This window comes from Symphalangus syndactylus, chromosome 6 (assembly GCF_028878055.3).
Source record: "Symphalangus syndactylus isolate Jambi chromosome 6, NHGRI_mSymSyn1-v2.1_pri, whole genome shotgun sequence".
NCBI classification, from domain to species: domain Eukaryota; kingdom Metazoa; phylum Chordata; class Mammalia; order Primates; family Hylobatidae; genus Symphalangus; species Symphalangus syndactylus.
In genome coordinates, this window is record NC_072428.2 from 97,342,766 (window position 1) to 97,358,946 (window position 16,181).

General features: G+C 41.9%; 2 protein-coding genes across 13 annotated transcripts in view; one reads left to right on the forward strand and one right to left on the reverse strand.

Annotated features, from left to right (window-relative positions):
* HBP1 (HMG-box transcription factor 1) overlaps positions 1 to 4,995 on the forward strand; it is a 33,948-nt gene extending 28,953 nt beyond the window's left edge. For 4 of the 5 annotated variants that reach the window (XM_055283620.2, XM_055283625.2, XM_063642102.1 and 1 more), the window contains exons 10-11: positions 2,387 to 2,528; positions 3,941 to 4,234. In XM_055283620.2, the coding sequence (XP_055139595.1) occupies positions 2,387 to 2,528; positions 3,941 to 3,958 (160 nt within the window). In that variant the 3' untranslated portion in view covers positions 3,959 to 4,234. Of the gene's footprint in view, positions 1 to 2,386; positions 2,529 to 3,940 lie in introns of all 5 variants that reach the window. The other variant, XM_055283619.2, reaches the window with a different exon arrangement.
* Positions 4,996 to 5,055: 60 nt separating this feature from the next.
* COG5 (component of oligomeric golgi complex 5) overlaps positions 5,056 to 16,181 on the reverse strand; it is a 373,684-nt gene continuing 362,558 nt past the window's right edge. For 7 of the 8 annotated variants that reach the window (XM_055283617.1, XM_055283616.1, XM_055283612.1 and 4 more), the window contains 3 exons: positions 13,576 to 13,702; positions 13,005 to 13,084; positions 5,056 to 6,088 (listed from right to left, as the gene is read on the reverse strand). In XM_055283617.1, the coding sequence (XP_055139592.1) occupies positions 5,974 to 6,088; positions 13,005 to 13,084; positions 13,576 to 13,702 (322 nt within the window). In that variant the 3' untranslated portion in view covers positions 5,056 to 5,973. The remainder of the gene's footprint in view (positions 6,089 to 13,004; positions 13,085 to 13,575; positions 13,703 to 16,181) is intronic. The other variant, XM_055283614.1, reaches the window with a different exon arrangement.

Below are 16,181 nucleotides of genomic sequence, written 5' to 3' on the forward strand. Positions count from 1 at the left end.
GGAACTGGACTATCCTGATTATAAGGAGTGTAAATCTCATTTTATCTTTAGATGTTTTGTTTTCTGATCTTTTTATAGGATCTCTAAATCAGGTTATACCCTTTATTGCTCAAAAATCTTTTTTTTTTTTTTTTTTTTTTTTTTGAGACGGAATCTTGCTCTGTCACGCAGGCTGTAGTGCAGTGGTGTGATCTCGGCTCATTGCAACCGCTGCCTCCCAGGTTCAAGTGATTCTCCTGCCTCAGCCTCGAGTAGCTTGGACTACAGGCATGCACCACCACACCTGGCTAATTTTTTGTAGTTTTAGTAGAGATGGGGTTTCACCTTGTTGGCTAAGCTTGTTCTCGAACTCCTGACCTCAGGTGATCTGCCCACCTCTGCCTCCCAAAGTGATGGGATTACATATGTGAGCCACCGTGCCCAGCCATATCTGATATTTTCTTTGCATTTTAGCATTGCTCCCATGTGATATACTGGTAATCATCTAACATTGAGGGCCATCAGATGTCACCTATCTCTCAACTGAATGGGATAAATCATAATTTTGAAATTGGATTTTTCCCTGTCTCTAATAAAGCTGCCTTAATTCAGTGAATAAAGAAATTCTCATTTGGAGGCAAATTCTGAGGGAATGGAGACTAGAATAGGTCAGAGACATGTAGCTCATTTTAAGTTGCTATAAATGTCCATCTGGATGTAACATTCACTGCAGAAATAATCTTTAGATGTGTATATTTTACATTTGTTAGGGAATACAGAGTATAGTCTATAGCATTGTGTACATTTCATTACCTGTCATCTTTTAGCTTAAAATAATAAATTTGTTTCCCAAGTGCCACCCCCCTTCAGAAACATCTCATTCTTTCCTACTGTGGGTAACTGAGATGGTGTGAATATTTATTGATTTGTTTAAATGTGTCAACCATTATATGGTACCTTTAACCCAAGACTAAAAGTTTTTTTTTTTTTTATGGGTTCTGCAAATGGAATATAAAAATTGGTTTTCATTTTATTATTTATTTTTGAGACAGAGTCTCGTTCTGTTCCCCAGGCTGGAGTGCAGTGGCGGGATCTCGGCTCACTGCAACCTCTGCCTCCCGGGTTCAAGCGATTCTAGTGCCTCAGCCTCCCCAGTAGCTGTGATTACAGGCATGTGCCATCATACCTGGCAAATAGTAGAGACGGGGTGATGGGGTTTCACCATGTCAGCCAGGCTGGTCTTGAACTCATGGCCTCAAGTGATCTGCCCGCCTTGGCCTCCAAAAGTGCTGGGATTACAGGCATGAGTCACAACGTCCAGCCCAAAAATTGGTTTATAATAAAGGAAAATGCAGCACAATGTTTAACTGCATTAACTTATTGGATAAAAAGACAAATACACTTGTAGGAGAGCTTCTGTGGTTTACTGTTCGAAGGCACAAATGCCTGTTGCTTTGGCTTCCATATCAGTCAGTATAAAAATCACTTGATGTGCTTTGTGCAAAATTTCCAGGACCTTATGTTTTATATGGGTGTCATGAAGTGAATGGTTAAAAGCTCTTAATAGAAGGAAGGTGGTTTACATCTGTGTGCCCTAGGTGAGACTGTTTTAGTAGGTTTCATAGCAGAGTAACAAACAGGAGAAAATAGCTTCTAATATTTGTCATGATGTAGTCTATCAGTTTAACTTCTTACCATTTTGAGTTTATCCAGTTTTCTCAAGTAATAAAAAATACTGTCTAAAGGTTTACTTGGTTTTCTCTTGAGAGAAATAGTAAGATATGCATAGTTTTTTTTTTTTTTTTGAGACGGAGTCTCGCTCTGTCACCCAGGCTGGAGTGCAGTGGCGCGATGTCGGCTCACTGCAAGCTCCGCCTCCCGGGCTCACGCCATTCTCCTGCCTCAGCCTCTCTGAGTAGCTGGGACTACAGGCGCCCGCCACCACGCCCCGCTAATTTTTTGTATTTTTAGTAGAGATGGGGTTTCACCATGGTCTCGATCTCCTGACCTCGTGATCCGCCCGCCTCAGCCTCCCAAAGTGCTGGGATTACAAGCCTGAGCCACCGCGCCCAGCCTAAGATATGCATAGTTAATTCTACACTTTCACTGTGATTGTGTGAATGAAACTTTATCAAAACTATTTGATAGGTGTTACGGGCACAAATAGAGAGTAAGATTAGCTTTTAGTACAAGTTGAATACTTTATGCTGCTGATATGAAACAGTGGATTATTTGATTCGGGATTTTACTGGAAATGACCATTGTGGCCTTGACCTTTTCCCATCTGTATGATAGACAAGATTTTCATCTTCTTTAACTTCACATTTTTCTCCTGAAGTAGCAGCACTTGACATGAGATTTATGAAAAATGTGTGCCTTTAGCATTGTGTAAATATTTATTTTACAGAGCCATAAGTGTGATCCTTGGTGACAGGTGGAAGAAAATGAAGAATGAAGAGAGAAGAATGTACACATTAGAAGCAAAGGCTTTGGCTGAAGAACAGAAACGTTTAAATCCTGACTGTTGGAAGAGGAAAAGAACCAATTCAGTATGTTTCAATAAATAGTGTTAAAAATTATCTTGCCTTATCCGTGTAGGTGTACTGGCATGTTGGGGCAGTTGTTACAACCTTTACGAGGTTGTGTTGATGCTATCTCTAGCATTTTTATACTTCAAAACCTAATAATGTTATATAAAGACTGCCTTTCCTCAAGTGTCATTTACTCTCTTAGCATGGAAAGTCGAAATCTCAGGCAAGCTTTAAAAAGAATGTTTTAAACACTGAATTGGAAAAATAATTTTGGAATGCAGTGTTTCTAGTTAGTTGGGTTGAAAGATAAGCATTATTAATCCATTAATATCACAGTAGAAAATTTCTCTAATTTTTGGTATGTCTCAACAGCTTTTTTTCCTTAATTGGTGAGGGACCAATAAGGCTGGAGGTGTGGGGGTATGTTAGCTGCCATTCATGGGGGACTTGTGCCATTGGCACAGAATTTCTAGATGGAAAAATTTCAAGGAGGAGAAGAAATAGGCCCAGGAATGGTAGCAAACAAGTCTGTATGATAAGCTATCTTGGATAGACTTGTTTCTTATAACTTTTCCATTACTAAGCTAGCATCTTTTAGGTTCAGCGTTTTTAGATTAATTGCAAAAAATTGCATGTGATACAGTGGGGTCAATTTGAAGTATCAATAAAAAATGAAGGGGAGATACCAATAGTTTAGTTTATAGTAGGAGGGCTGGCCAAATATTTAAATTCATTCTGTGTACATGTGCCTGTTTGTTTCTTAGTAAAATGCAGGTCACATCTGTTTAAATGTTTCAACAATTTCTTTAAAAATAGTGGTCAGTAGTCAGATGAGAGGGTGGCTGAATTGAGTTTTGGAAGTTCTTGGTTAATTTAGAATTTCATGTGTTCGGACGTTTCCTGTATCCCTTTTCTGTTCATCCTAGTCAATGTCTTATCATTGCATACATTTTCTGGATGCTTGAGCCATCAGGTATCAGCTAGCTTTTTAAAATCACCTTTAGGCCGGGCGCTGTGGCTCACGCTTGTAATCCCAGCACTTTGGGAGGCCGAGGCGGGCGGATCACGAGGTCAGGAGATCGAGACCACGGTGAAACCCCATCTCTACTAAAAATACAAAAAATTAGCGGGGCGTGTTGGCGGGCGCCTGTAGTCCCAGCTACTCGGAGAGGCTGAGGCAGGAGAATGGCGTGAACCCGGGAGGCGGAGCTTGCAGTGAGCCGAGATTGCGCCACCGCACTCCAGCCTGGGCGACAGAGCAGGACTCCGTCTCAAAAAAAAAAAAAAAAAAAAAAAAAAAAAATCACCTTTAAGAAAGCAGTATTTTCTAATAGTAAATTTATAAACATCTTATACATCTTAGCTTTCATATATAGGATTACTGTGTATTGATTTGTACACATTCACTGAGTTTAATTTTATTTCCACAGGGCTCACAACAACATTAAACCAGGATGCTTATGTTCTTAAGTCTATTTGCATATACATTGACTCTTGATGGAAAGACTTAAGTAAGAAGATCAAGGTCTCACCATTTGTCCTCAATTCGTGTGACCATAAGATACTGATAGCATTGAGTCTTGAAATGATTTAATAATATGAGTGAGGATTTGCTTTCTCCATTAGAGCATTAAGCTAAAACTATCAACATTTTAAACCAAATTGCCTTATTTTTCTTCCGAACTTCATATATGTCTATCAGGTAATATAGGCTTGAAAATTGATATCCTGTGGTGCTAAAGTACAGTAGAAAGAGAGGAGAAGTGTATACATGTTTTATTTTAAATTGTACGAAAGGGGAATTTAAAAAATATGTAACTGCTGTTTATACATTGGCTCCTTACTGCTTATTAATCTGTATTGTACACATGATGGAATGAAGCAGAAGCTGGGAGTCGGCCTTTCCTTGAGTAACCACCACATGGCTCAGCATCTGTGCCAAACATAGGCGCTCCTAGTCTGGTCAGTGCCAAGAGGCTACTAGAACATGTGGCAGGTGGCTGGTGTTGGTGTCCCAGCCTAAGAGCCACCTGCTACAGTTACCATGGCATGCTGAGTTGATGCACCAGGTGGCAGCAGCCATCCGTTATTTCCAGTGGAGACCTAGCCCAGGCCAAGGTAAAGTTAGTTAATAGCATTGGGATATAGTCACTGTAATGGTGCTATTAACAGTCAACACCATTGTATTTTTTAACTTCGTGTTCTGTATCTCCTCAGCCATGTATCTTAAATATATTTTGTCATCATAATCTTTATGGTGGGGGCAGACTTTGCACTTATTGCAGTGCAACACTTGCACTTTAATTTTCCTCCAACTGTCTAAAATTAGAGCAAATACATTGGCAATACAGCTGCTTTTGCTCTGAGCTACAATCATGGCTTTTCATGTTACTTACCAAGTGGTGTTTCTGGTTAGGAATCACAGCTGTAAAATTGATTTCAGTTCATTACACTTCTTCATGATGTTGCCCCTAAATTTTGCACACTATATTCTTGTATATTATTTCAAATAAATGGAAAAAAAAAGTTGCTTATCTCTGACGTCTACTGATTAATCTTGGCTGAATTTTATTTATGAGTTCTCAGAATAACAGGTTCAGGAGATGGAAAACATAAGGCAAATTCCTAACACTGCTAATTAGGAGGCTGCTGATGATGGGATTTTAAAAATTAAAAACAAAAATGTTAATAGTGGAACAAGAGCCATCAGAAAATAAGGACTTAGATTATCTACTATTTATAGAGAATTGCTATAGAATAAAAATTTTTATTTTTCATGTGGCATCTTTGTTACAAGGTTAAACAGCCCAAAGGTCTTCTTTTAATAACATGACTACGTATAACAAAAGCCTTGCTTTATTTAAAGAAAGATCCAGTATGACATACTTAAACAAGGCCATTTAACCTTGTATCTTAGCTTGGGGATGTGCCAGTGGTTCCTCAACTTTGTTGTCTATTAGAATCATTTTGGGGATTTTTTTTTTTTTTTAAATACTGGTGTCAGGCTCCCACTCCTAGACATGTTAATTAATATGGAGTGCAAGTTGGGCATCAGGATTTAAAAAAAAATCCCCTGGTGCTATGAATGTGCAGCCAAATTTGGAAACCACTGAGCTACATGCCCATTTAGTGAAGAAGGCAGGGTTGGGGGAAGCAGGGTACATATTATATAACTTGAGTACCCATAGGAGGACTTGGTTATGGATGGGAAAGAAATTTTAGCCTTGTACAAAAATCTTAAAGAGGAAAACATCTTTCTGGAAAAATCAGGTCCATGGAATTAAAAGGTTGTGATGACTCAACATTTTTATGCTAAAGTATAAGTGCTAAAGAGGTAAACGTCTATAGGAAATACAGATCAATTACATTCTTAAAATAGTAGATAGTAGCTGTCTTTTGGAGTATGTGTTTAACTGCCAACTATGAATGGGTTAGCACAAAGTGGAGATGAACAAAGATATCATTACTGAAGAGCAGACATAGCCTTTTGAAGCAGCTGAACCATTATGGGATAAACTGGTGCAAATTCTTTGCCTTCTCGACTTCTCACTGATTGAACATAAGCTTCCAGGGCTCCCCTGAAAACCAAAATGAAAACAATGTCAAAATATTACATAAATCACATAAAACAGATAAGGGGATACCAATATATAAAAATTATTAATAAGCTCATTTCTGGAACTGTTAATGCTCAGTTTCACAAGCCAAGTGACCAACAGCCTTCACTCATTTACTGGTAGTGTTACTATGGTTACTACGTTTAGTATGAAAAACTATAACCATGTTTTCAGTCTGCATTGTTCTTAGTGGTCTAGTCTTAGAGTCCTCTGGCTGTGTAAATATGTTCTCAATTTCCCTTTTCCCTGCTTCCCTGCTGAAGACACCTGCAACGGAATGGGCATTTGTGCCTACTCCCAGAGCTCATGAGGGGCATCCTGCACCTCTGAAAGGCACGCTCAAGAGTACAAGGGGATAGGGCCCTTTGGCACATTTGGTAACACCAGTAGATGCATTATATTCCTGTTATTTGGTGAACTATGAACAACCAACAACTAGAATAAGTGCTCTTGGGCTGTAATGGCAAAATACATGATCGGGAAGCAGTCTGAATTTAATCAAGGGGATGTGGTACCATTCCATTATTTATGATTATGATCTCATGGATTAGGTTGGGGGTTAGCAAACTGCCTGCAGGCTGAATCTGGCCTGATGCTTGTTCATTTATATATTGTCTGTGGCTGCTGTCACACAATGGCATAGTTGAATAGTTGAGGCAGAGACCATGTGGCTTGCAAAGTCTGAAATATATCTGGCCCTTCTTTTACAGAAAAAGTTCGTTAGTCCCTGAACCAGATCATCTGTTTAAGTGGAGCTAAAAAGACTGGCTACGAGATTAATTTTTAATTATTGGTCTATTTAAGTACCAGGTACACAAATACATTTTTGTCATAATTATATTTTCTTCAAAATTTCAGTTTGAGGTTGGAGCATTTGTATAAAGATGTAAGTTAATACCATTACTCAGCTCACATACAATAGCACTTAAGTGGTTTTCTTTTTGCTCTCAAATACTGAAAATACTAATCTAATTGGGTTCATTCAAGATTTTTCATTGAATTGTGGGGAAAACACTTCCCCAGAGTCTGGCTATCACTGATCAGTTTGTAGTGCCCTTCATCCCACCAGCCACTGTCATATGTAAAGGGATTTCACATCTCTTAAGTTCCAGCCCTCGACCTCCCCCTCCTGATCTCTGCTTCTTCCTGTCCTCTGGACAGTTTTATCTGACTTGCTTCCAGGTAGCCCTCAAACTCACTTGTCAAAAAATTGGGGCAGCGTCCTGTTGGCCTTCCCTTATTTCAACAAAGGGCTCCATCAACTTAAGGTCTCTAAGTTCTTTTCCCCTCCTACACCGAAACAATTACCAAATCCTATTAATTTGCTACACACATTTCCACATCCAGTCCCTCCTCTCCCCCTTGCTTCACTTTGAACCCTTGCTATCTTGTGCCCTAATGATTGCTGTAGCCTCTTAAGGTGGTGAGCATCCTACTGCTGTTTTCTCCCCTGTTCTGGTCAGTCTTCCATATTACAGCAAGAGATCTCTCCGTGAAGTATTACAGCACTTGCCATGCCCTATTCTTTATAGGAAATCTGGAAAGGTCTGACTTCTCTATCAATGGCCTTGACTTGGCAGGATCCAGCATTTTGGAATCCCTGAAGGCTGGTTCTATGCTCTGGTCAGTGCCTAGACTCAACCCAACTGAATACCAGCTTCATCATCAAGCTGCTTCCAGCCCTCTGTGCTACTGCTGGGTTTTAGATAGCCTGATGTGGCCTAAAAAGACCCTCAAATCATTAGTTTCCATTTTTGTGTTACCAAGTAATGTGCAAAGCATATTTGCCCCATTTGTATGGCCCAACCTGACTGCCCACCTAGGGAAAGATCAAGGGTGTTTGTTCATACATTACTATGAAATAAAGCTGTCTCTGCCTAACAAAGTAGGGGGTGCCAAAGGGCCTGTTTATCTTTGGCCATACTGGATGTTTCAGTTAAAGAGCCACATTCTCTTAGCACTTTGCACATTATCTTCCTTATCCTTAGAATACCCTTCCTTGTTTGCTTTCTTGCACAGCTCTTTATCTCTTAGGACTTGGCTTCAAATGCTCCCTTTTAAGAAAAGCCTTTCTTAACTCCAGGCAGCAGGAAAGAATGGAAACCATCTTGGAGTCACACAGGTTTGTGAAACGATCTAACTTCTTTATCAACAGCCTTGACTCAGTAGGATCCGGCATTCTGGAATCCCTGAAGGCTGGCTCCATGCTCTGGTCAGGGCAGGAGTACTTTAAATCAGGTATGTAGGGGGATAGGCAAGCCCTTACTGAGGAAGTGTAGCTTTTTTTTTTTTTTTTTTTTGAGATGGAGTCTTGCTGTGTCGCCCAGGCTGGAGTGCAGTGCCGCGATCTCGGCTCACTGCAAGCTCTGCCTCCCGGGTTCACGCCATTCTCCTGCCTCAGCCTCCCGAGTAGCTGGGACTACAGGCGCCTGCCATTGCACCCGGCAAATTTTTTTGTATTTTTAATAGAGACGGGGTTTCACCGTGTTGGCGAGGATGGTCTCGATCTCTTGACCTCGTGATCCGCCCGCCTCGGCTTCCCAAAGTGCTGGGATTACAGGCGTGAGCCAGAAGATGTGTAGCTGTTTTAAATAACATGTAAGTTCATACCATTACTCAGCTCATATACCCAGTTTCAAGTCCCAGCTAACATACCACTCTCAACTGGCATGCAAGATGGTATTTAGTGCTCTTAGAGAACAATGTTTTGTGAGATGCCTTAGTTCAACCAGAGCTGACCCTGAATGGAGATACGTGTCTCTGAAAAAAACTTGCTTCTTCTAGTAATAGGCTTCTAGTTGGTATGCCATCCTGGGAAATTGTCTCCACTCCCCAAATGTAGTCCCTACAGAATCATACACAGTAAAGAAATCCCCAAGGGCTCATCTGTCTTTAAGACACCGAGGTGTCTTATTCTGGAATAAGAAGGTATAAGAAGTGTTTAAATTCACAGGAACTATAATCATTTCATAGTGAATGGATTAGATATATTTGATGGACAAAAATCAACTTAGTTTTGTTGGCATTTAAAAGGATAAGACATCACGTAAGTTACACAATATGGAGAAGAAAGATCAGAAATGAGTTTGGTTAGATTTTTGGGTAGTCATCAAAAACACCATCAGAAGTATGGGGAAAAAAAGATTAAGCTGCCCTCCTACATGAAATTACAGCAAGATTTTCGAGTACTTATTAAATTACTTCATTTGCTTAAGCAAAACATTAGCTTTCTTGGAAGTCAGGCCAAGCGTTATGTAACAGTCTTAACTCTGGTTTGTAACCAAAATAAGTAGATTATTGAGGTTATCCTTATTGGGAAAAAACAAAACACGATTAGTAGAGGAATGGTGTGTGGTAACATGGCAACACTGCTCAACATGACAAAAACTAGCCAAGTGGAGGTTTTCATAGAAAACAACATTGATTTTTGTCAGGCATTTAAATATTCAGTGTGATTAGTAAGTACTGAAATGCATAAATGACTTAAAGATACACTACAAGCCTCAATAAGCAGTTAAGCCCAGGTTTTTCCCTGGTTCCATCCTCCCTCTTGGTCCTATTTCAGGCACTCCACTCACAGAACTGATAGGTAGCTAGTGACATAGGGGTACCAGGAGGAGAAACATTTCCCTCCATCAATGGAGATCTTGGGAGTTCTACAGAAATACAGAGAAGCTGAGGGAATGGCTTCCAGACTGTGGACCCTGGACCATGGCGAGAGGGCAAGGGATCCAAGGATGCACATGGCACCAAACATTCTCTGATGGTGTAGATAAAAGTACCACTAGGCTAATAAGGTCTGTGAACATTTTTGACATCATAAAAGTGTACTCCTACTCAAAGAGGGCCATAAGAAGAAGAGTTGCTCTCCACGGCAAATATCCAGAGTAAACGGATCTGAGGCCAACCCCACCGCTGTTACAGAGCTTGAGAAATCTTTCCATCAAAGACTCTATCTTTATTGAAAACACATTCAGCACTTACCCACAGGCATGAGCTAGGCGGCTGCCTCTGCATCTGAGGGAGCACACGTGTCTGGAGCACCTGCCTGATGCAGGCTGAACACATAAAACTGCCCCCCTTTACACCACTTGGTCCCATGAGTAAGTCATTACTCTGATTTTCAAATGAACTTGACTGGTATTCATTTAAGCTCCAGAAAGCATCTGGTGTCAGAAGAAAACAGGAAGGCAGGATAGTTCACTATTTCCCATTTATTCAGCAGCAGTAGTTACACTATCCTCAATTTGCCCTATTTTATGACAACCTAACATATTACGCTGGGAGGAACAGAATGAGTATACAACAAGGTTTGCCCCAGAAGCTAAAACAAACTTACTGACATTTAAAGAGCAATACTCACCCTCAGTTTGTCTACAGGGGAAAGAAATTCATCCACTGATGCTTCAGTATGCAAGAACAAAATTGTTTTGCAATAATACATAAGAAAGAACATTCTCTAGGACAAAAGTCCCCTCCTTGCCAAGAGCCTGGGGTGCATCAGGAGTACAGTATTTTTTTGAATCCCTGAAGGACAGCTCAATTTTTTGCTAAGGGCATGAAGGTTCTGGAATCAGCCATGTGTGGAGGGATGGATATGCCTTTTTAAAAAAGCATGACAGTATTTCTGAGCATGATTTTCAGTTGCTAAATATAGGCTTAGCAACAGCACTGCTGATGAAATCACTCAGGAGACATTTTTAAAGAGAAGCAAAAGAAAACAGATTTGTGATGTACCCACAGCAGGATAACTGTTTTGGATGAACTCATTCCAACTTGTTAAGACAACAAAAATGACCAACTTGTTAAGATGAGAAAAATGAACGTGTTCAATTAACTGAATCCTCTTTTTAAGATTACCAAGTGTGTTGCAGCTGAGTGACTCTTTGGGACTCAGGAAAAATAATCCACACAGACATTGCAAATCCCTGTGTTAGCCCAGGTCCAAACTCCTCACCTAAATCCAAAGCCTTTCCCGAGGGCAGATTTTACCAGGAACATTCACCGGGGCTGGTAACCTCTCCCATTTCTGTGTCAGATGTTCATAGCTGAGTAACAGATAAGCAAGGAAAAAGAGCAGAGTCCGAGCTAATCTTTATCCACACATATGCCCAGAGGGCCAGTGGCTCATGTAGGATGTGGGCACCAAGCTTGAGGGCTCAGGGTCACTTCTGGAAACAAAGCTGACAGGCTGATGTTTCCTACTGACCTGTCATAGCTTCCTCAGCAGTCTTTCATCCTAACTGAAATATGACCCACTATGGCAGGGGTGCACGCCCTTGGCTGCACCCTGGACCTTCTTGGGGAGCTATAGAGAAATCCTAATACCAGGCCTACCCCAGAGATTCTGAGGTAGGCAAGGGTGAGAGACCTGGGCACTAGGAATTTTCCAAGCTGTGTAAATGATTCTTGTGTGCACATGTGGTTTAGAACCACCTCATCATATCAGCCCCACTCTGGCTTTAGGGAACTCAACTCATCACCTGGCACGGAGGCTAACAAAGGATCACCGGGTGCAGTGGGCCCAGACCAACAGAATTGGGATCCCCTGGGAGAGTTGAGAATGACTTCAAGAGCTATTTTAGAGGCACAACAGAGTGGGTTTGAGGAATAAGGATGACAGAGGAGTTGAATGATGATATAAAAGTTTTCCGGCTTGGCTACTTAGGTGATTGTGACCTCCCAACCAAGACAGGGAGTATAAGAGAATGAGAAGGTTTGAGAGAAAAGATTAGAATTATTTTGACCATTTTGGGGTTGAGATTTCTGTGGGTGGTGACATATGATAGCAGGTTTACTGGGCCTAGGCCCCATCAATAGGCAGTCACAGACCTATGGGCTCTTAAGTATAGAAGGGGCACTAGAGGCACGGGTCTGGACAAGCTCACCTGGGAACCAAGGCAGACGCAGGACGAGAAGAACAAAATATGGGAAATGATAGCATTTAAGGAATGGCTAGAAGAAGATAATTCAGCAAATGACACAGAAAAAAAAATGGCCAGAGAAGTTAGAACAGAAACAGATGGCTGTGGTGTAATGTAAGCTCTGAGAGGACAGGGCCATATCTCGGCTTACTTCGTATCCTCGGTTCCTGGCCCAGGGCCTACCATGCTGATAAAATGTGAGCTCAGCATCAATAAAAATGTGCTGAGTCCCAGTTTATGAGTTTACAGAAGGAAATGGTGGTCAACTCTAGCTAAAGCTACAGAGTGGTAAGGTAAGAATGGGAATGTTTGGTGGCTGAGAGGTCTCTGGTGATGATGAGAGCAGTTGCAGGGAAGAGTGTTGCTTAATAAGCCATGTATGACAGTTAAAGCACCCCACCCTGGGCATGGTTGGGATACATGGGGGTGTGTGCAGGTGTGTGGGCAAGGGCACCTGCATATGTATGTAAATGCATTCATGGGGCACTACTGGAGGGCCATGGTATCCCAGCGGCTGCTGGGTTGTCCTTGTTTCCTCCTCAGAACTGTTTCGCACTTGGGTATTTTTAAAAGTTCACTCACATCTGTGTTCCACCAATTCAGTAATTGCAGCACACGAAAATGAAGTAAAAGATGTGGAGCTAGGGCAAAACTTTTCATAGCAGATGATGATTTTCAAAGGTACAAATGCATGGTCCTTAGGGTTGCATGGGACACAGGATTGCACATCAGGGATACGAAGGTTTGGAATGAAAGAAAGCAAAAGATGTTGTGGCCAACATTTCCAACTGCTGGTTGCTCCAGCACCTGTGCCTAGGCAGTGAGGTGGCCTGCCACTGGAAGATGCAGTCACATGTCCATGCCCCCAGGCACTGCTCCTTCATCCTCTCCTGCATCCCCACCCTCCTTGGGCTTCCAGCCCAGATGGGTGCCCCTGGAGCACCTGGCTTTACCTGATGAGGAGGAGCCTGTCCTTTTCAGATGGATGGTCATCCAGCCACTGAGAGAAGCGTGCGTGGGACCACTCTGCCCTCTGCAGGGTTGAAACACAATGAGAGACAGTGCATACACGTTCTTTATTAAATGGCAGCAAGTGCTGGTTCGAAAAGCACTCTCAAATATTCCCAAGGTGAAACTGCCCCAAAACCTGTCCAAGGGAAGTGGGAAGGGGGCACAGGCCTTGGTGCACCTTCCTGACTACCAAGGAGCCTTCTAGATTTGCCAATTGACAGTGGGTCAGCAAAGAAAATGGGGCTGACATCAAAAATTCTTTATGAACACAAATTACTTGTGTCATTATTAAAGGTAAATTCTGGATGCATCAGGTAATTTTTTACACTGCTGAGAAAGAAGACACTGAGCAGTGGGAGTTTTCCTTTTCTATTATCTATTCACTGTCAAAGATAGACATCAGCAACTAAACAAAGCAGCAGCAGGCCAGGAATCATTCAGTGAGTAGGGACTCAGGATTCACAAAGGTAATGGGAATTCACAAAAGGGTTCTGGCTTGACTTTATTTGTTACCTGGAAAGGAGATTTCAGCTCAGCGGGTGCTCTCGTGAACAAAAACTGAATAATGATGCTGAACGGAATCACATCCCCCAACGCAGGACTATTGGCTACATGTTCACTTGCCTGGAAGAGCAGAGGTCTAGACGAGAAAAACAGAAGTTATTTCACACTGTTCAATACTGAAATAGGTGATTTGGTGGGAGAATCATTCTTCTTGTAGAATAGCATTTTTCCTAGACTGGCTACTGAAGGAGCCCTCCACTGCTTAACCACCCTATGCAGCCTTGAGACGCCCACACGCCTCCACCCCCACATGCCCACATGCTCACAGGCTGATCTACCCTTCAGCTCCCATTTGACCCCCAGTTCATTGGTCTATGAGTCTGACATCCACTGGACTCAGCAAATGCTCCTTATAAAGTTCATCTAATTACTAGGCTAAAAGCAAAGAACAAAAGTAAAGCCTTCAAGTAGTTGTTATTAACAGATTCTTATCTTCATCAATCATTTCAGCTTTTATTTAAAATAGAATCCTTCTTTGGACCATAATCAAATGTGGGTATACGCAAACATTTTCTACACAACTTTTCAAAAAGGCACATATGTCTTTGTATATACAAAGTTATTACTTTGCTGAACATTCCATCAAAAATTTATGCTTGCTCCCTTATACTATATTACATGTCTGGGTTTCACTGTCCACATTTTATAGAAGGAGCATGCAGGCAAATCCATTCCACTACCAATTATATATCACCTTGTGCAAAAGGCTGGCAAGAATTATCTGAACTGTTACTGGCTTTCAGCTCTTATGCATGAGAGCTGATTAGAAGTGGAGCTGTGGACATTGAATCCCAAGTGGTAAGATGGCAGCAACATCTCTTGACAGATCAGATAATGATTCTGAACCATGTAAAACAGCACTGTATCCTGGGGTCTTTCTTCACCCCAACTTAATTACTCTAATTATGAATGAAGGCCTGTACAAAACAGAGAAGAAAACTTCTTCCCTACACTAATGATAAGGTCAAGAGTCAAGAATGTTCTCCATAGATAGCTGGTTCTCATTAGATACAGAATTATTATTAGTAAAGATGGCTTTATATTAACTATTCTACAAGTAAAAATCTATCTCTATCAAATAACATTATGTTGTAATATATTTTCCTTAGCTACTGGGGAAGCATTTCAGTCATTTATGTTGTCTATCACCAGAAAGCCATAAAGCTCCAAACCAGACATTCCATGAGAAGACGACTAAGGTCTTATGGCCACAGTGAAAACGTGATGTACCTGCCTTGAAAATCTGCAAGGCCCAAATAATTTCACAGTGTTCAATGCTGCAGAGCTTTAGGCGATCATTCAAGTATCTAAACAAATATGAAAACTTTGCTGAGAATATTTCAGATTTGTTTGTAGGCATCTCTGTAAGTCCTCTGTGTGGATGACATTGTGTTCATCTAGGTAAAAGCTCCTAGTTTTAACATAATTGTCATCATCAACAGTAGCAAGAGCTAACAAATATAGCACCTACAGTGTGTCAGACACAGTTTAAAGCTTTATAGAGGGTGAAGTTAGCAAGATGGTAGAATAGGAACTTCCTGGCTTCATTGCCCACCCACAGAAAATCCAACTAACAATTATCCACAGCCAAGAACATCTTTGTGAAGACCCCAAAACTTGCGAATGAGACTGAAACACCTACACAGAACACAGAACCATATAAAAACTGCATTAGAAGAGTAAGAGGCACGGTTTCACCTTGACCATATCACTCCTCCCACTCCTCCAAGTCAGCACAGAGCCATAGGGGGGATTCTGCTAAGCCCACATTTTCTACAGAGGAAAAGAGAACTGAAAGCAGAGATCTAGCTTCCTTAGCATTCTGAGGTGCTTTGAAGGAAGCCCATGACTGTCTTGCCTCAAAGGGAATACTGCAGTAACAGCAGGGCAAGATCTCCTGCTGTCAAACAAATCAAGAAGGTGGAGTTTGCAGTGACTGGTGTGCAGATCTGGGTGGTAGCTCTGTGTTCCTGCCAGCAGTGGCACCTGATCAGAGAGATCAGCTAATGGTCTACCCTACCTGCAGAGCTGAGTCGGCTGCTCCCAGAAGCTGAACAAGAAGTTCAATCTGGCTTGAGTCCCTAGAAAACGAGCCTCTACGCCCAGCCTCAGAGCCCACTCCAAGGCCCTACCCAGGAAAAGAGATGCCCACCACAGTGCATTTTTTTGCAGAGAACAGGGGCTAGACTTGCCCAAACCCTGAAGTCCAAACAGCAGCGCCAAACAGTGGCTCCACCCAGTGTCAGAGCCCATCCCATGGTCCAGCCCAGGCAAGGACTATGGAGCATAACCTCTGGACCTGTCTAGAACAGTGATCCATCTAAACCTAGAGCCCAGCCTGCCGACCTGCCCAACTGCATAACCCAAATAGCAATACTCCCAAACAGGGAAGTACACTTTGTGACCCTGCCAGATATCAGAAGCAATCACAGTTCCCAGCCAGCAGCTCTGCCTGATTGCAGAGGCCAGCCAGTAGTCTTGCTGGAAGGTGAAGCTCAGCCAGCAGCCGCATCCAAACTCAGAGCAAAGTCAGAGACCCAGCCAACTAGTGAAAC